At 49.0% G+C, this 15,736-nt stretch overlaps 1 protein-coding gene across 2 annotated transcripts in view; it reads right to left on the reverse strand.

Annotated features, from left to right (window-relative positions):
* Positions 1–7,085: 7,085 nt before the first annotated feature.
* Positions 7,086–15,736, reverse strand: part of LUZP1 (leucine zipper protein 1) — a 31,800-nt gene continuing 23,149 nt past the window's right edge. The window contains exons 2-3 of one of the 2 annotated variants that reach the window (XM_044997944.1): positions 14,713–14,880; positions 7,086–12,649 (exon numbers count right to left, since the gene is read on the reverse strand). In XM_044997944.1, the coding sequence (XP_044853879.1) occupies positions 12,566–12,649; positions 14,713–14,880 (252 nt within the window). In that variant the 3' untranslated portion in view covers positions 7,086–12,565. Of the gene's footprint in view, positions 12,873–14,712; positions 14,881–15,736 lie in introns of both variants that reach the window. The other variant, XM_044997945.1, reaches the window with a different exon arrangement.

Here is a 15,736-nt window from a genome sequence, read left to right on the forward strand (position 1 = left end):
ACACTTCGTATCAGGGTGTTCTGGTACCACACTTGTAGAATGTGTTTGCATGAATGTCCTGTGCCAGGTACTACTCAGGAATGTGTGTGTTTTTGCAATATCAGCCCTGTTCTTGCCAGGTTCTGTGATCCAGCAGGGATCTTTTATAACAGGGCCTGTCTTCTGCTCACAGCCTGACATTTGCTTCACTTTACTTTATATCAGCAAGGCTTGACCATAGAATCATAGAAGATTAGGGTTAGAAGAGATCTCAGGAGGTCATCTAGTCCAGGGGTCCCCAACGCCCGCGTCTAGCCAGTGGTGGAGCATCCACCGAAATGCTGCCGAATTTCTGCGGCGTTTTGGCGGCGACACCTCTCGATGACATCACTTGTCGGCAGCAAGTGGCGTCATCGAGAGGCGTCGCCGCCAAAATGCCGCAGAAATTCGGCGGCGACGCCTCTTGATGACGCCACTTGCTGCTGACAAGAGACGTCATCGAGAGGCATCGCTGCCGAAACGCTGCAGAAATTTGGCGGCATTTCGGCAGATGCTCCACCGCCGCCACGGTCCTTCATCTGGCGCTCGCCAGATGAAAAGGTTGGGGACCACTGATCTAGTCCAACCCCCTGCTCAAAGCAGGACCAACCCCAACTACTTTAGTTCAGGTCTCAGGCCTTATACACAGGCCTTATATAGATGTCTTGGACTCTCTGTTTGTACAGAGTAAGGACCATCACTCACAGAAGAAGAGGAGGTTACTTATCTGTAAATGGAGGTTCTTTGAGATGTGTGATCCTATCTGCTGTGGATTGATCAATTTGTGGTAGAGAAGGAAAAAATGGTTACCTACCTTTTTGTAACTGTTGTTCTTTGAGGTGTATTGCTCATGTTCATTGCATTCTAGGTGTGTACACACCCACGTGTGCAGTCGTCAGAGATTTTTGCCTTAGCAGTATCCGTAGGGTCGGCAGTGGCACCCCATTGATTGCCGCGCTTATGCGTCAGTATATCAGGGGCCGCCGACCCTAAGCTCTCTCAGTTCCTTCTTGCTGGCAACTCCAACAGAGGGGCAGGATGGCAGGTAATGGAATGGACATGAGCAACACATCTCAAAGAACAACAGTTATGAAAAGGTAGGTAACCGTTTTTTCTTCTTCAAGTGCTTACTCATATCAATTCCATTCTAGGTGACTCACAAGCAGTGCCAATGGAGGCTTGCAGCACTGCCCTGCCAAAACCAGCATTGTCCCGGGCCTGCTGGGTAAGCACATAATGAGACGTAAACGTGTGGACAGACAACTAGGTAGCAGCTCTACAGATCTCTTGGATCGTCACCTTAGTCAAGAAGACTGATGATGATGCTTGTGCTCGAGTGAAGTTCACTTTGACTATTGCTGATGGAGGCACATTTGCCAGCTCATAGCAGTATCAGGTGCAGGCTGTGAGCCAGGATGAAATCCTTTGAGCAGGCACTTGGTGTCCTTTTATCATAGAAGATTAGGGTTGGAAGAGACCTCAGGAGGTCATCTAGTCCAACCCCCTGCTCAAAGCAGGACCAACACCAACTAAAATCATCCCAGACAGGGCTTTGTCAAGCTGGGCCTTAAAAACCTCTAAGGATGGAGATTCCACCACCTCCTTAGGTAACCCATTCCAGTGCTTCACCACCCTCCGAATGAAATTGTTTTTCCTAATATCCAACCACTGCAACTTGAGACCATTGCTCCTTGTTCTGTCATCTGCTACCACTGAGCACAGCCTAGCTCCATATTCTTTGGACCCCCCCCCTCCAATTTGTCCACATCCTTTCTGTAGTGGGAGGCCCAAAACTGGATGCAATGTTCTAGATGTGGCCGAATAGAGGGGAATAATCACTTCCCTTGATCTGCTGGCAATGCTCCCACTAATGCAGCCCAATATGCCATTAGCCTTCTTGGCAACAAGGACACTCTGTTGGCTCATATCCAGCTTCTCATCCATTGTAATGCCCAGGTCGTTTCTGCAGAACTGCCACTTAGCCAGTTGGTCCCCAGCCTGTAACAGTGCATGGGATTCTTTCATTCTAAGTGAAGCACTTATCCTGTCTGCCACCACAACGAACAGCTGCGTTGTCTTGAGAAATGGCCGTGTACTGTTAATATAGAAGGCCAGTGCCCTCCTGACATCCAGGGCATGTAACTTGCTCTCCTCTTTGGATTTATGGAGCTTCAGAAAGAAGACTGGTAAGTAAATGTCCTGCCCAGTATGAAATTGGGAAACTACCTTCGGCAGCACAACTGGGCCTTATCTTTGTAGAAACACCATATAGGGTGGTTCTGAAGTAAGTGCCCTGATCTCAGACAGCCTGTGGGTGGAAGTAGACACCACCAGGAACGAAACCTTCCAGGAGAGAAAAGGAAGAGAGCAGGAAGACAGAGGTTTGAAGGGAGGCCCCATGAGCCTTGACAGGACAAGATTTAAATCACAGGCAGGGACAGGGTCCCGGATGTGAGGGTAAAGATGTCCAGATCTTTCAAGAACTGTCTTGAGCGAAGACCAACTTGCTTTGGAATGGAGGGTGGAAAGCTGAAATAATGACCAGGTGGACCCTGACCGATGACAGGGATAAATCCTTAAATTTGAGGTGCTGAAGATAATCCAGGATAACCTGCAGCAAGGCCTGCTCAGATCAGATGCATCGTTCCAAAGCCCAGTACATGAACCTTTTCCACTTGGCCAGGTAAGTTGCTCTAGTGGAGGGCTTTCTGCTACCCAGATGACCTGTTGCACCCAGGTCGAGCATTCCCGCTCTTCCGCTTTCAGTCATGCAATAGCCATGCTGACAAGTACAGCACCTCTAGGTTCGGGTGCAGGAGACTAGTGTGGCCTTGTGACAGCAGGTCGGGCCAGAAGGGGAGCCGCAGAGAGGTGGCTACCGAAAGGTCCAACAGCATGCCAAACCACTGCTGGTGAGGCTACTTGGGGGCTACCAGGATAACTTTCACCCTGTACTGTTTGCTCTTCACAAGGACTCTATGGATCAACGGCACCGGAGGGAAGGCGTACATCAGAGCACCTGACCATGGGAGCAAGAAAGCATCTGACAGAGAGCCCCTGTCCATCCCCTGGAGTGAACAGGGCATGTGGCATTTTCTGTTCTGATGGGACACAAACAAGTCCACCTGGGGAGGGCCCCACTTTCGGAAGTTTATACTAGCCACTCGTGGCAAGACAAGAAGGTCCTGCTGAGGCAATCTGCTAGCACATTTCTGGTCCCAGGCAGGTGCATGGCCACCAGATGAATGGCATGCTGCACATAGGAATCCCAAAAGTTGAGAGGTTCTTGGCAAAGGGCTGATGACCTGGCTCCACCCTGTCCCTGCCCATTGATGTAATACATTGTGGCAGTATTGTCTGTGCACCACCTTGCCCCTCAGGTGGGGAAGAACGCCTGGCAGGCCAGGCAAACCACCTTTATCTCCCTGACATTGATGTGAAGGGCCAGATCGTCCCACAGCCAGTGGCCTTGAGTGCTGAGCTCACCCAGACAGGCTCCCCAGCCCAGGTCAGACACATCTGAGACCAGGGTCAGCAATGGGGCCAGGGCCGCAAAGGGAACTCCCTCCAACACAAACCACCACTCTAGAGATGGCAGGATGTGATCCTGCACCCTAATTACCTGGTCTAGGTCATGTGTGTTGGGAGTGTAAACTGACACCAGCCATGCTTGCAGGGGCTGGAGGTGGAGCTGGGCATGACTGACCACATATGTACAGGCAGACATGGGGCCCAACAACTGCAGGCAGATGTGAGCCATGGTGAGTGGGTTGTTCTTCACATGGGAGATCAGGTCCGACATGGCCTGAAAATGAGCATCCGGAAGGAAGGCTCTGGCTCGTGTGGAGTCAAGAACCTCCCCAGTGAATTCTATTAATTGGACTGGCCTTAAGATGGATTTTTACTTGTTTATCAACAGGCCAGGTCATGGCAGATGGAACGCACCAGATCAAGGCTCCTTTGTACTTGTTGCTGGGACCTGCCCTTGATGAGTGAATGAAGGGCAGACTCTATGAGGAAAGCCCATAAACAAATATTCCACTTCTTCTGCAATGTGGGGTGGGGCTTAAATTTTTTTTACAAATATGGCACTTATCTCTCATGTGTGAGTCCCCCAGGCACTTGAGGGAGCTTCTGTGGGGCCACTTACAGGAATAGGCCTGTTGCAGTCCATGCAGGAAGACCAGGGCATGCTCCACCTGGGGCAAAGTCCTTGCTTTGACTCTAACTGCTAACTAACTACACTTAACAACTACTTAACACTAACTACTATAAACAACTGTTTACAAGGCCCTAAGACTCGAAGTCAGTAAGATGAAAACCGCTAGCCCTTTCTATGCAAGGAAAGGCGCTCCGACTAACCACCGCAGGAGGTAAGAAGGAACTGAGGGCTTGGCTACACTTACGGTTTGCAGCGCTGGTCATCCAGCTGTGTAGGAGCAGCGCTGGTGTGTGGTCACACTCACAGCTACCAGCGCTGGTGTGTGGCCACATTTGCAGCATTTCCAGCGCTGTTGGGAGTGATGCATTATGGGCAGCTATCCCAGCGTTCAAGTGGCCGCAACGTGCTTTTCAAAAGAGGGGGGTGGAGTGGGGTCTAGTGTGACAGGGAGCGGGGGGAGAGAGAGTGGATTTTTGGAGCCAACACTGTGTGTTAGCTTCCTGACTTGAAAAATCAGAACATTTTTCCGACCCCTTAGTCTTAACTCTTAATTGCAAACAGCCTGCAGGCAACACGACTCCCCGCTGTTTCCCTGCCTGCCTCTCATTTGATTGTTTACAGCCAGGTACAGATGATCACAGCAAACAGGAGTTCTGTGCAATATTTCCCTCTCAACTCATGGGGCTTTGGAACCCATGTCCCCTGCCTAGTGAGTGCCCTTCACTGAAGGTGAGTTCCTCCATTGGGATATGCCAGGTACCGTTCTGCTGCCCTCGGTTCACACAACAAGGATAGCAACATTACTCCTGCCCCAATAACAAGGAGACTGGGGATCCAAAACCAGCCACAAGGGATCATTTGGGCAAGCAATCCCATCATGCTGAGCACCTAGGCAAGGTGGGTGTGTCCATGCAAACAAGATCAGCTTCTGAAGTCTTTTTCCACAACTCACCACTAGATGTCAGGGGAGAGCTCATCCAGACTCTGCTTACACACACATTCTGTTGTTTAAGACCTGCTTGTCCAATTCTGTCTAATGGAGGCTATGTGGGTTTGAACATGTGCCATTAACAGCATTCAGGGGGAATTCATAACTTTTCATATACTGTTGCTACACACATTGCACCATGATACCTCACAAGGGATATTTTGTACAAAGATTATTATAATAGTGTGTAGGGGGTGAATACCGGGGTGAATACACACTGAACTGTGAGGAAAGGTTAAAAAACTTGGCATATTTAGTCTTGAGAAAAAAATCACTGTCATCAAATACATGAAGCACTGTTATAAAGTGGATGGTGAGTAATTGTTCTCCATGTCCCCTGATGGTAGGATAAGAAGCAATTGGGTTAATCTGAAGTGAGGGAGATTTAGTTTAACTATTAGGAAAACCTTTCCAACTATAAGAATAGTTGAGCGCTGGGTTCCAAGGATCTTTGTGGAATCTCTGTCACACCTTCTTGTCCACCCTGATTGAATTGCCCTAGTTAGCTATACAAAAAGTAATTTTCCTTCTGTTGATATTCACCCTTCTTGTCAACTGTTGGGAAAGGGCCACATCCACCCTGATTGAATTGGCCTCGTTAGCACTGACCCCCCACTTGGTAAGGCAACTCCCATCTTTTCATGTGCTGTATATTTAAACCTGCCTACTGTATTTTTCACTCCATGCATCTGATGAAGTGGGTTATAGCCTATGAAAGCTTATGCCCAAATAAGTTCGTTAGTCTCTAAAGTGCCACAAGGACTTCTCATCGTTTTTGCTGATACAGACTAACACAGCTACCCTTCTGAAATCTGTCATTAGAGGATTTTAGGAACAGAATAGACAAACTTGTCAGGGGTGGTCTAGATTTACTTAGTCCTGCCTCAGCACAGGGGATGGACTAGATGATTTCTCAATATCTCTTCCAGGACTATGATATCTATTGATCCAGGACTACGATCTATTAACCCTTTGGTACAGTCTATCTCAATGGACTGCAACTGTTGTCCCTTTCCAGACTGATCTCCAGTCTCCACCAGGGAAGTTAGAATTTTGATAAACCCAACAACGCTCCTCGGGAGTTTATCCCAGCAGAAGTTTATAAGGACAATCTTTATTGGTGGGCTCATGTGTTAGCAACATTATTTACCAATATAACTAATACAGCGATTTTCCACCAACTTGGTCCACCAGTATTGTTCCTCTTTATAAAAAAAATGACAGAAATGGTCCTGAGAATTAGCAACATCATCTCTGGGAGAACCTTGTGAGGGCTAGCATAGAGCCAAAGCTAATATAGCATCTGAGAGCCCTTCCTAGCCAAACTGACCCAGGTTAGGCTAGGTGGGCAAGGTGAGCCTACCTGTCTCTATTTTCCATCACAAAGGGAGGCCATCAGGGTTGCTTATTGGCCTCTTTCCTCTTTTTTTCACATTAATGAAGTTGTGATGGGTTTAGAAGGGGTGCAGTATTTCCCTCTCAAAATACTGGACTGATTTGTGTCTGTCCTTCTTTACACAGGTGATATGGTTTTGCTGTTCCAAACTCCTCTGAGCTTGAAACATATGTTAAAGGCTTTTAGGCCTAGATTCATAAATGTATTTAAGGGATCTAAACACCAGACTTAGGTGCCTAAGTCCCAGTTATTGGCTCCACTGCGATTCACAAAATGCCTGCTGAACCCTGTAGGTGCCTAAACTCATTTGGGGCTAGATTCACACAGGGACTTAGGTGTCTAACTGCCAATTTAGGCACCTACATCCCCGAATCAGGCCCCACTGGAATTCACAAAGCCTCTGCTCATCTTCTGCAGAGGGAGCATGGATGTGAGATTATGTCAACTCCATAGACAGAGAAGCCAAAAACCTACCAAGTCACAAACAACAGCCCCAAATCACACATATCCCAATAACACGTACAAAGGGATAATTTTATTGATTACATACTGTAGAGCTGACAGCATTAGTCAGGAGATACATGCAGATAAACTGTGTTTAAACTTGGCATGCAGACTAGGAGCGCTATATAACTGGTAGGAGGTGAGCACCATCTTTAAGCAGTGTGGAGAGGAAGGAACAGGCTTTCCCCTACTGAACATGCTTACATGAGTTTTGTGAGAGTCAGGACAGTGCTGGTAGCTCTCTTGTCTGGAGTAGAGGGGAACTGTGAATAACAGAACCTCAGAAAAGAATTAACTTGAATTGGACTCACATAACTTAGCAGGAATATGTGAAAAGGAAAAGAGACCTGGTTTACTATCTGCCTGTAACATCATGACTGGACCCAGTTCCACAATCAAACATCTACAAATACAAAAAATGTATTTAGTCTCTTAAAAATACATTCCATACTGTCTGGAGTGCTCAGGTGCTGAATGGCAGCAAGACAAAGGTGCCTCCCCAATGCACACTGAAATAATCAAGGAAGAGTTAGATGATCCCTACAAAGCAGCTACATCACTCTTCACCTCTTGCGCAGTAAATGGTCTTTATGCGCATGGGTGGGATGATTGTGGCTAGTTCTATTAAAGGTGCGCACTAGTGTAACTATTTCTTCACTCTGTGTAAATCCTTCCCCCCAAACACCCACGGGAGCCACCTGCACCCTATTCCTTGTGTTTTCCTTGCTTTTCTGAGCATCTTCAGCATCATAGCCCTCCTGTTGCCCGTCATGTCTAATGAGCTGGTATCTGACAATTCCCACCACTGATGGACAGAGACAGCAAAGAACATCAGGTATTCAGACTCCTGAATTTCCAGAGCCACTGGAGGGGCCATACCTTGCTCAATGCATCCCCAAGGATGGCTGCAGTTTCATTTCCAGACATTAGGGAAGCTGAAGGGAGCTACTCTTGAACCACCTAGTCCAAGAGGTGCCTGAAGCAGGCCTGTTCTGAGGCTATCCATGGCAGTGTGAAAACCCCCTTGGTAAATACCAGTTTTTCCAAAACCTCCTCTCTAGCTGGGAGGTGTGGTCTGCATATAAAGGGTGGGATTTTTCTTCAAGTGTTTCTTGGGAGATGAGAACAACCGTTACAAACTCCCACAGGCAGCAAATACAGTTACAACTTTGGAATTCTCTGAATGTCTGATTCACATTTTCAGCATTATCAAGTCCATGGAAACCCCACCATATTCATATGCTACAATTACAAACAACATTTCCCCAGTGCTGACAATATTTACAAATATTTACTCTATTTTACAGCTGTTCTCAAAAGTGTGCAATTTGAGTAAAATGTCATGTTTCCTGAAATCATTAATATTAGTTTAATAATACAATCAGCTCCTATTGCACTCAGGTTTAGGGGATATGTCCCCATTAGGTTTCAATGAGGATTTCTCGCTCAGAGTTAATCTCAGATTTATTAAAAAGACAACCCACAACCTAGTTACTGACATTTACATTCATTATTTACAACCAGTGAAATGGTAGTGAGATTGTTTCTGTTCGAGAACAGGGATCCAAATAATATGACTTAAAGTAGTGAATGAACAGTCCAAACTACTGGCCAGGATAAATGAAGACAAGTTCTTATCTGCTCATCTCTCTGTGCCCCAGGACTCTGGAGTTATGGAAACAGCCCTCGATCCACTGTGTCTGGCTTCCACAGGACCCTCCTGTGGAGAGCAGAAGTGGCACTAGACACTCCAGTGCTCCTAGTCCACTGCTTAAAGGCTGCTGATGCCGGGTGTGGACAGGCTCTGATGGGAGCTGGCACCATTCAGAGTTAACAATGAGGCTCACTGCATTTGCCCTTGGCTCTGATGACAAGGCCGTCAGAGAGAAAGGGCAGTGGGCGCATTTGACCTGGATTTCAGTGGTGGGCTGCCCCCCTGTGCTGATTGTGGGGCTTGAGTTTTATGGCTGTCCAAATGGGGAGTTCCTGTTTGCAGGCAGACTAAGGAAGGGCACTGCCCAGTGCTTGGATGACTGCATCTAAGTTAGCATGGCCCCATTCCTGCTCTCAGTGACATGTCTGGCAACACCCTCTCTGGCTTCAATGGGAGCATACAGAGGAGCTGTGTGAACTCTGCCTAATTAGAACATGAGGCCTCCTGCCCAGATTCTGTGCAGACTGAAGGGAGCTGGAGTGATGGTGCATGTAGCACACTCCCCCCTCAGGAGACATGAGGGCATTAAGATGTGGCTTGAGGAATGGCGAGGCCAGAGATCACTACAGACTCTGCTGGCTGGGTTTGCCCAAGGCCCTGATCCAGCAAATCATCTATGCATGTGTGTAGCTTTCATTCTAAAGTCAGTGGGACTGTACTTGGGCTGAAAGTTATGCACATACTTAGGAGTTTCATTGGATCAAGGCCAAAATGACTTTTTGCTGCACAGCATCTTAGAGAGGGAGGCTGTGAGGGCTAGAGGACAAGGCAGGGACTTATGAGTACAAGACTAGCATCTGATGACCTCAAAGCTGCCCCAGTAAGGAGTGAAATGAATGCCTACGGCAGCACTGTACTCAGCTGAGGCAGTGCCTGAATGAGGAAAGGCTTGGAAGGAACCACAGAGTCTATGCTGGGTATGTGACCCTCGAGGGCACTGAGAAGGGCTGTCCAGCAGGGGAACAGCCACAACACAGACACCTTCACCAAGGCTGGGCTCAGCTACAGCAGGCTAACACCCCTTGGTGGCCATGGGAATGGTTCAGCTAGTTCCCTGCATGAGTGGCAAGGCTCAGAGAGCTACCCTAACCCTGCACAGAGGGGCAGGCTCAGCCAGCAGCAAGCTAGTGCATGGACCGGGATAGAGGCACAAATGGCAGCAGAACAAGCCTTTGTAGGAGGGGCTCACATGCTGCTGGTGCCCAGGGAGCCATTTACCACAGATGACATGGCCCAACTCACTGCTGACATGAGGTCCAGTGACAGCAGTGGGATTTAGGCTTTGAAGTGACTTCAGCACTGTTGAAAATTTTAGCCATGAACCTTGGGAAAGTAAGAGGGGAAGACGTAAAGAGGAAGGATTGGTCTATTATCAGCATACAAAGAAAACCTTGTACTGTGACTTTAACTATGCTTAGAGCAGAGTTAACACACAAGTGCAATCACACTTCCCAAGAGAGTGAAACCAGCCATGACCCTTTGCTGCCAGTCCAGCAGCTGGCCTGGGGAGCACTTCTTCCTTACTGCTCATAAAGTGCTGCCTCCTGTGGGGTACATTGGGAATTTGGGTCCAGCGATGGTACAGAGTGTTCAGAGCACTGCTGCTTCCAGGTGTGGTGGGACAGGATGTGCCCAGCTTAAAAGGCAAGTGAAGGCTAAACCCTCCCCCAGCACCTGTGGAAGGGACAAACATGGCAATTGAGTGGAGCATTAACACTGTCAGCAAATACCGAGTTCCAGCCTTGTTCCCTTTCAGTGGAGGTTCATGGTGGCTGTGAGAGGGTGGGGAGGAAACCGTTACACGCAAGGGTGTCCTACCAGCAGAGAGCAAAGAGCCTACTGCAGCTGCCGCAAAGCTTAGGCTGAGGACTCTGCAGAACTCCCTTTGCCCAGCAGATGGCGTAAAGTAGAGGGACTGGAGCAGTGGGCCCCAAGGGGAATTGGTGTGCTACACAAGGTGTATCTGCAGCAGGCTGCTCCCCAGCCCTGAGATGTCACCTAATAAGTGGTTTGTTCAGGGGGCAGATCACCCCCTCTCTTGGCCACAACAACGTAGGCTCAGGACACTCCTCTCATTGGGGCATGCCTGGCTCTGCTGTCCTTACCATACAAGGTTGCAGCATGGGCAGGAAGCAGCCACAGAATGAGCTCAGCTCTCCTGGAGTGGGGCTGAGGGCATGAATGTCAGGCAATGAATCCTCCCCTCACATTGCACTGGACAGGCCAAGCACAGGGGCTCTGAGCGAGCTGGGCCTTACCCAGCAGCCTCCCCGGCTGAGCTCCTCCATGGATTCCAGGTGCTGGGGAGACCCAGTGGCAAGCATGAGGGGAAGGCAATGTTGTTTCTTGGGACCCGACAGGGACTCCGTCCTCCCTGGCCCAGAGTGCAGAGTGCCCCAGTGACAGGGCATGGGGGCTAGGTGGGTGCAGAAGATAAGGGCTCAGTAGGCTCCTCTTCTTTTCTCCTATTATTGCTCCAGCCTCCCTCCCTAACCCCAGCCCCTGGATTGGCTGGGCCCACTGGTGATCTCCTATGGGGGGGGGGGGGGCGGCCATTCCTGATGGCTAAAGGAGAGGTCTGGGGAAAAGAGCAGCTGTTTCTATATGTGAGCTGGGGATGGGAAGATGGGACAGGGATGGGGTTGCCTATGGGAACATGAGAGCTCTGTACCCATCTGTGGTTCACATGCAAACTGCCTTTCCTGAGAGCAAACAGACTACGAGATCACGGCACTGACTGGGCTGGGTGCCATGCAGCACTAATAGCCAGTGCAATGGAGTCTGCTTCTGTCCCGTCCCCATCTCTCTCTGCTGAGGATATTAACCTTGGAAACACATGACTATAGTCTTTGATTGTGCCTGGATCCTAGCCAGGATGGCCACAGGGGAGACAGGAAGGTTCAGGCAACCACCCTGTCCTGAAGCATGATGGGAGGTTCATGGAATATCCCCTGTCCAGAGTGGTAACAGGGAGGGGCAAGGAAAAGCCCCTATCCAGAGAGGTAGTAGGGAGAAGGTAGAACAGCCTCTGGCCAGAAGGGAGATGCACAGGATGGCTCCTGGCAAGGCTGGACAATGGCCTGAGCATATCAATCCCAGCTTAGCTCAATGCTCATTTATGCCTTTTGGGAAGGAAGAGAAGGCCCTCTTGGAGAGGAGGGTTCTGCCTTCGAGTGCAGGGTGCAAAGCTCCACTCATGAACCTTTGTGCATGGCAGCTAAGGTGGGAGAGGGGGGCAGTGGGAGCACAGAGCTCTGGCTGAAAGGCAGCCAAGTCCAAGCTGGGGCAAGCGTTCATTGCTGTTATGCTTGGCTCAGTAAACAGCCTTGTATTATCAAATTTCTGGCCAAGGAGGAATGGGGTGGCAAGGCATGCCAGGCCTGTGGCAGGAGTCCTGGTGAAGAAGCTCTCTAAGCAATGTTCTCTGCACATAGATGTGACCTGCGGTGACGGCGTTCCTCCTACATGTGGTTGAAGAGATCTGGGAACTCATGTGCTTTCCTGGTGCAAGGTGTTTTGACTGAGCAATAGCAGAGGCAGATTAAGAATAATGCAAACTTTCATCATGACACTGAAAACTTTCAGATGTGGAAGGACTTGGTTCCTTTTGAAAATCCAGATGTGCTCAGCAGCTGTGAGAGCCAGTTGCACTGTGGCCATTGGGGTAGCTCTAGTGTTCTTTATAAATTACAGTGGTTAATGTAGGGTTCTCTTTTGTACTGCAAGTATCATAGCAGGCTATAGAAGCAGTGGCCATGGACCCAGAAGAGTTTCCATACAGACCTATATTCCTGTGGAGACAAATCCAGTCTCAGCCCAGAGATGAGAAGTGGGGTTCCCCTGAGAGAAGTCTCTGCAGCCACCTTCCTGGCAGAGAAGGAAAATGTGCTGGTTAATCTTCTGTCTCACACAAATCACATTCGAAAACAGATTCCAGGCTAGCTGAAGGCTTTGTTGCATTTACAAGGCAGGAATGACACCCATGCAGCTGGTAACATCCTTAGCTCTTGCCCCATGAAATGGAGTGTTCGTTTGGTGAAAGGAAAGAAGTTCATCTCCTAGAGGTCATCCGGGAGGAGCGGGAAATGCCCTAGAAGAGAGAACCCCACAGCATCACATACTCAGCAGCTCAGAGATCTGTTCCCCTCCAACAGCAGTATGCACCAGAGGAACAAACATCACAACTTCTCTTGGACAGCCACCATCCTCCAAAACCTCTCCCTTTACCTCCTCTCCTACCTTCCCCTGGGGGGAGGAAATGCCACAGCCTCATGCACCAGACAGGGCAACTCAGAGGGAGCAGACAGGGTCAGATCTGGCCAGTGGAACCTACCCCCTTTCTGTATTTACACTGGAACAGCTCTGACATGCCCCATCTCATCCTTAGGCTTCCCAGTGATACCATGGCCTTGTCCAGGGACAAGTCATATTTGTTAAATCAGCCTCCTTGAGCTACAGAAGGAGCACAGTTTTGTAGTTGCTATTTTCTCAGTTTTATGGAATTTTTCCCTTAGGGACCTGGCCTATTTCCCAGTGGATATAACCTGGGCACTAGTTTCCAGGCTTTTCCAGCTGCCAACCTCAAGAAGGCAGCCTGTGATCTATGAATCACACTGGGTTCATTCTTGTGCATCATCACCAGTAATAGGTGACCTTGCAGGGCCAAAATAAGCCCTCAGCTAAATCTGTGGAGCCCCATTTTCTGCAGATCATGATCCTAATGACACCCGTGCAATGTCATTAGCCTTAAGGTGTCCCTGTGGGAATACTTTGGCTGCAGAACAACCACCATTGGTGATGATGCAGGGAATGGAAAGAACTCAGCTTGACTCTCAGACCCAAAGGGGAGTTGGTGGCATTGACAGTTATAAAACATGTCTTCTTATTTCCAAATTAGACAAATCTGATCTCAAGTCATGGAGACACAATGCATACGGAGCCCCATGATGCCATTGGACAGTCACATTAAGTTGCATAGTGTTTACTTTGCTAACAGCATCCATCGAAAAAAGCATACTCAGGACAGATGCCATGCATCTCTAAGTGCCAGTGCAGACAGGCTCTGAAGGAACAGCAGCCAACTGTCAAAACATTCATATCTTTATGAATTCCCAGGCAGTGTTTCTCAGGCTTGGCCATGCATGTGCTCAGGCCCATGTCAGCTGACCCAGGTTTGCGGGGCTCAGGCAACAGGACTGTTTAATCACTACGTAGGCATTTGGGCTCAGGCTGACTTCCAGGCTTTGGGACCCCATGAAGGGGACCCCAAAGCTCAGGATCCAGCCCAAGCCTGAACGTCTGCAACTGCAATTTTTACAGGCCTGCAGTTCAAGCCCTGCAAAGCCACGTCAGCTGCCATGGGCCAGCCATGAGTGTTAAAGTGCAGTGTAGGCTCATGCAAATCCCCTCTGAGTTCTCTGTATGGGGAAGGAAGTGGTGCTTGTGAGAGACGATTTCCTCACCACCCACTGCTCCAAACACTGACAAACGAAAATCAATGGGAAGAGACCCTGCACACAAGCTTATACCCAAAGGAAAGTTCAGAGTGAGGCAAAACAGGATGTCATCCCAACTGACTTGCAATCTGTTGGGTTTGCTTCTCAATGAACATGGAACAGAAAGAGTTCTGGGCAGCTCCAGCACTGTTCTTCACCCCTAATCACACAGGGAGCGAAAATAGCCACCTGACCCTCCATCCACTTACCTATACCCCTGTGACCCTGTCCCCCATGTGAAAAGAGGTAGGAAGGATCTGCCTACCCCAAACACATGGGCAGGAATGGACCCCCAACCCTGCAGAAGCAGTGGCCCCAGGGCCGACCTGGCTGTAGGGTGAAAGTCACCGAGCTTTCAAATCTCTGAAGCAAAAGCCTTATGCCTCACCCTTGACCAGTTTAGTTCTCTTTAGAATAGCACTTAGATTGACCTACCTGGTCCTCTGTCTTGCAGCCCAGCTGTGCATGGGGGCTGGTTCCAGGGCGCTGCTGCAGCTCCACCTGGGAGGTTGGCCTTTTCTCTGAAGTCTCAGCCTGGGACAGCTGCTCAGAAGAGCCATACTGTTTTCTTCTGGAAGTGGGAACAAAATCTTTGCTTTCCTCCTGTAGTAATAGGAGCAAAAAGATTGGAAATCTTGTGCTGTTCAATACACCAGAGACTGCCCAGAACTTTAGCTGCCTCCAAGAGTCCTGCAGGTGTGCAGCACTGGAGAAGTCATGGCTAATTTAGCTAATGTGCCCACTTGCCCATGGTGAGTTTCACCATTCATTGTGCTGTCCAGTCTCACAGAGGGCATAAGGCCTTCTGGGGAACCTCACAGTCCTCTGTCAGATTTACTGATGAAAATAACTTTGCATCATCAGCAAACGACCTGCTGCCCATGTATTCCCACAGCAAACCCAGAGTGCAGAATAACTGATGCAATGACAAGGTTCCAAAGTTAAAAAAACAGTTTCATCAGGCAAGAAATATAGAAATTAGAACTGCAACAGCACCATTAACTTTGCTTCAGGGCAAACTGGTTCGTTTTCAATTAATATTTATAAACAGCAGCGTTCTGAAGCCAACATTTTTTGAAGTGGGCCCTGAGTGAGGGGCTTCCCTTTTTGGGTGCCCAGTGTTACACACACAGGCCCAGATCCTTAGAGATACCTCAGCATTGCTCTGATCAGAGTTGCAATGTGTAACCCCTAGATGCTCTGCCACCCTGTTGCATTTCAGCCCATGCTAGGTGCCCAGACCCCTCATAAGGTAGGTGTCTAAGGAAGGGGTTCTTAGAAGCCAGGTAGCTGAACAGGGAGCTTTCTAAGCCAGCCAGGAGCAAAAGGTTGAGGAGAGGGGTAGAGAGAAGAATGGAATATAGATGCCTAAGTGGCTGACCTGGATTACCTAGCATCTCCCTCCACTGAGGATCCTCAGCCACGAATGCACTCCTGCAGTTAGGGATCTAGGCCCATA

This window comes from Mauremys mutica, chromosome 23 (genome assembly GCF_020497125.1).
Source record: "Mauremys mutica isolate MM-2020 ecotype Southern chromosome 23, ASM2049712v1, whole genome shotgun sequence".
Lineage (NCBI taxonomy): Eukaryota > Metazoa > Chordata > Testudines > Geoemydidae > Mauremys > Mauremys mutica.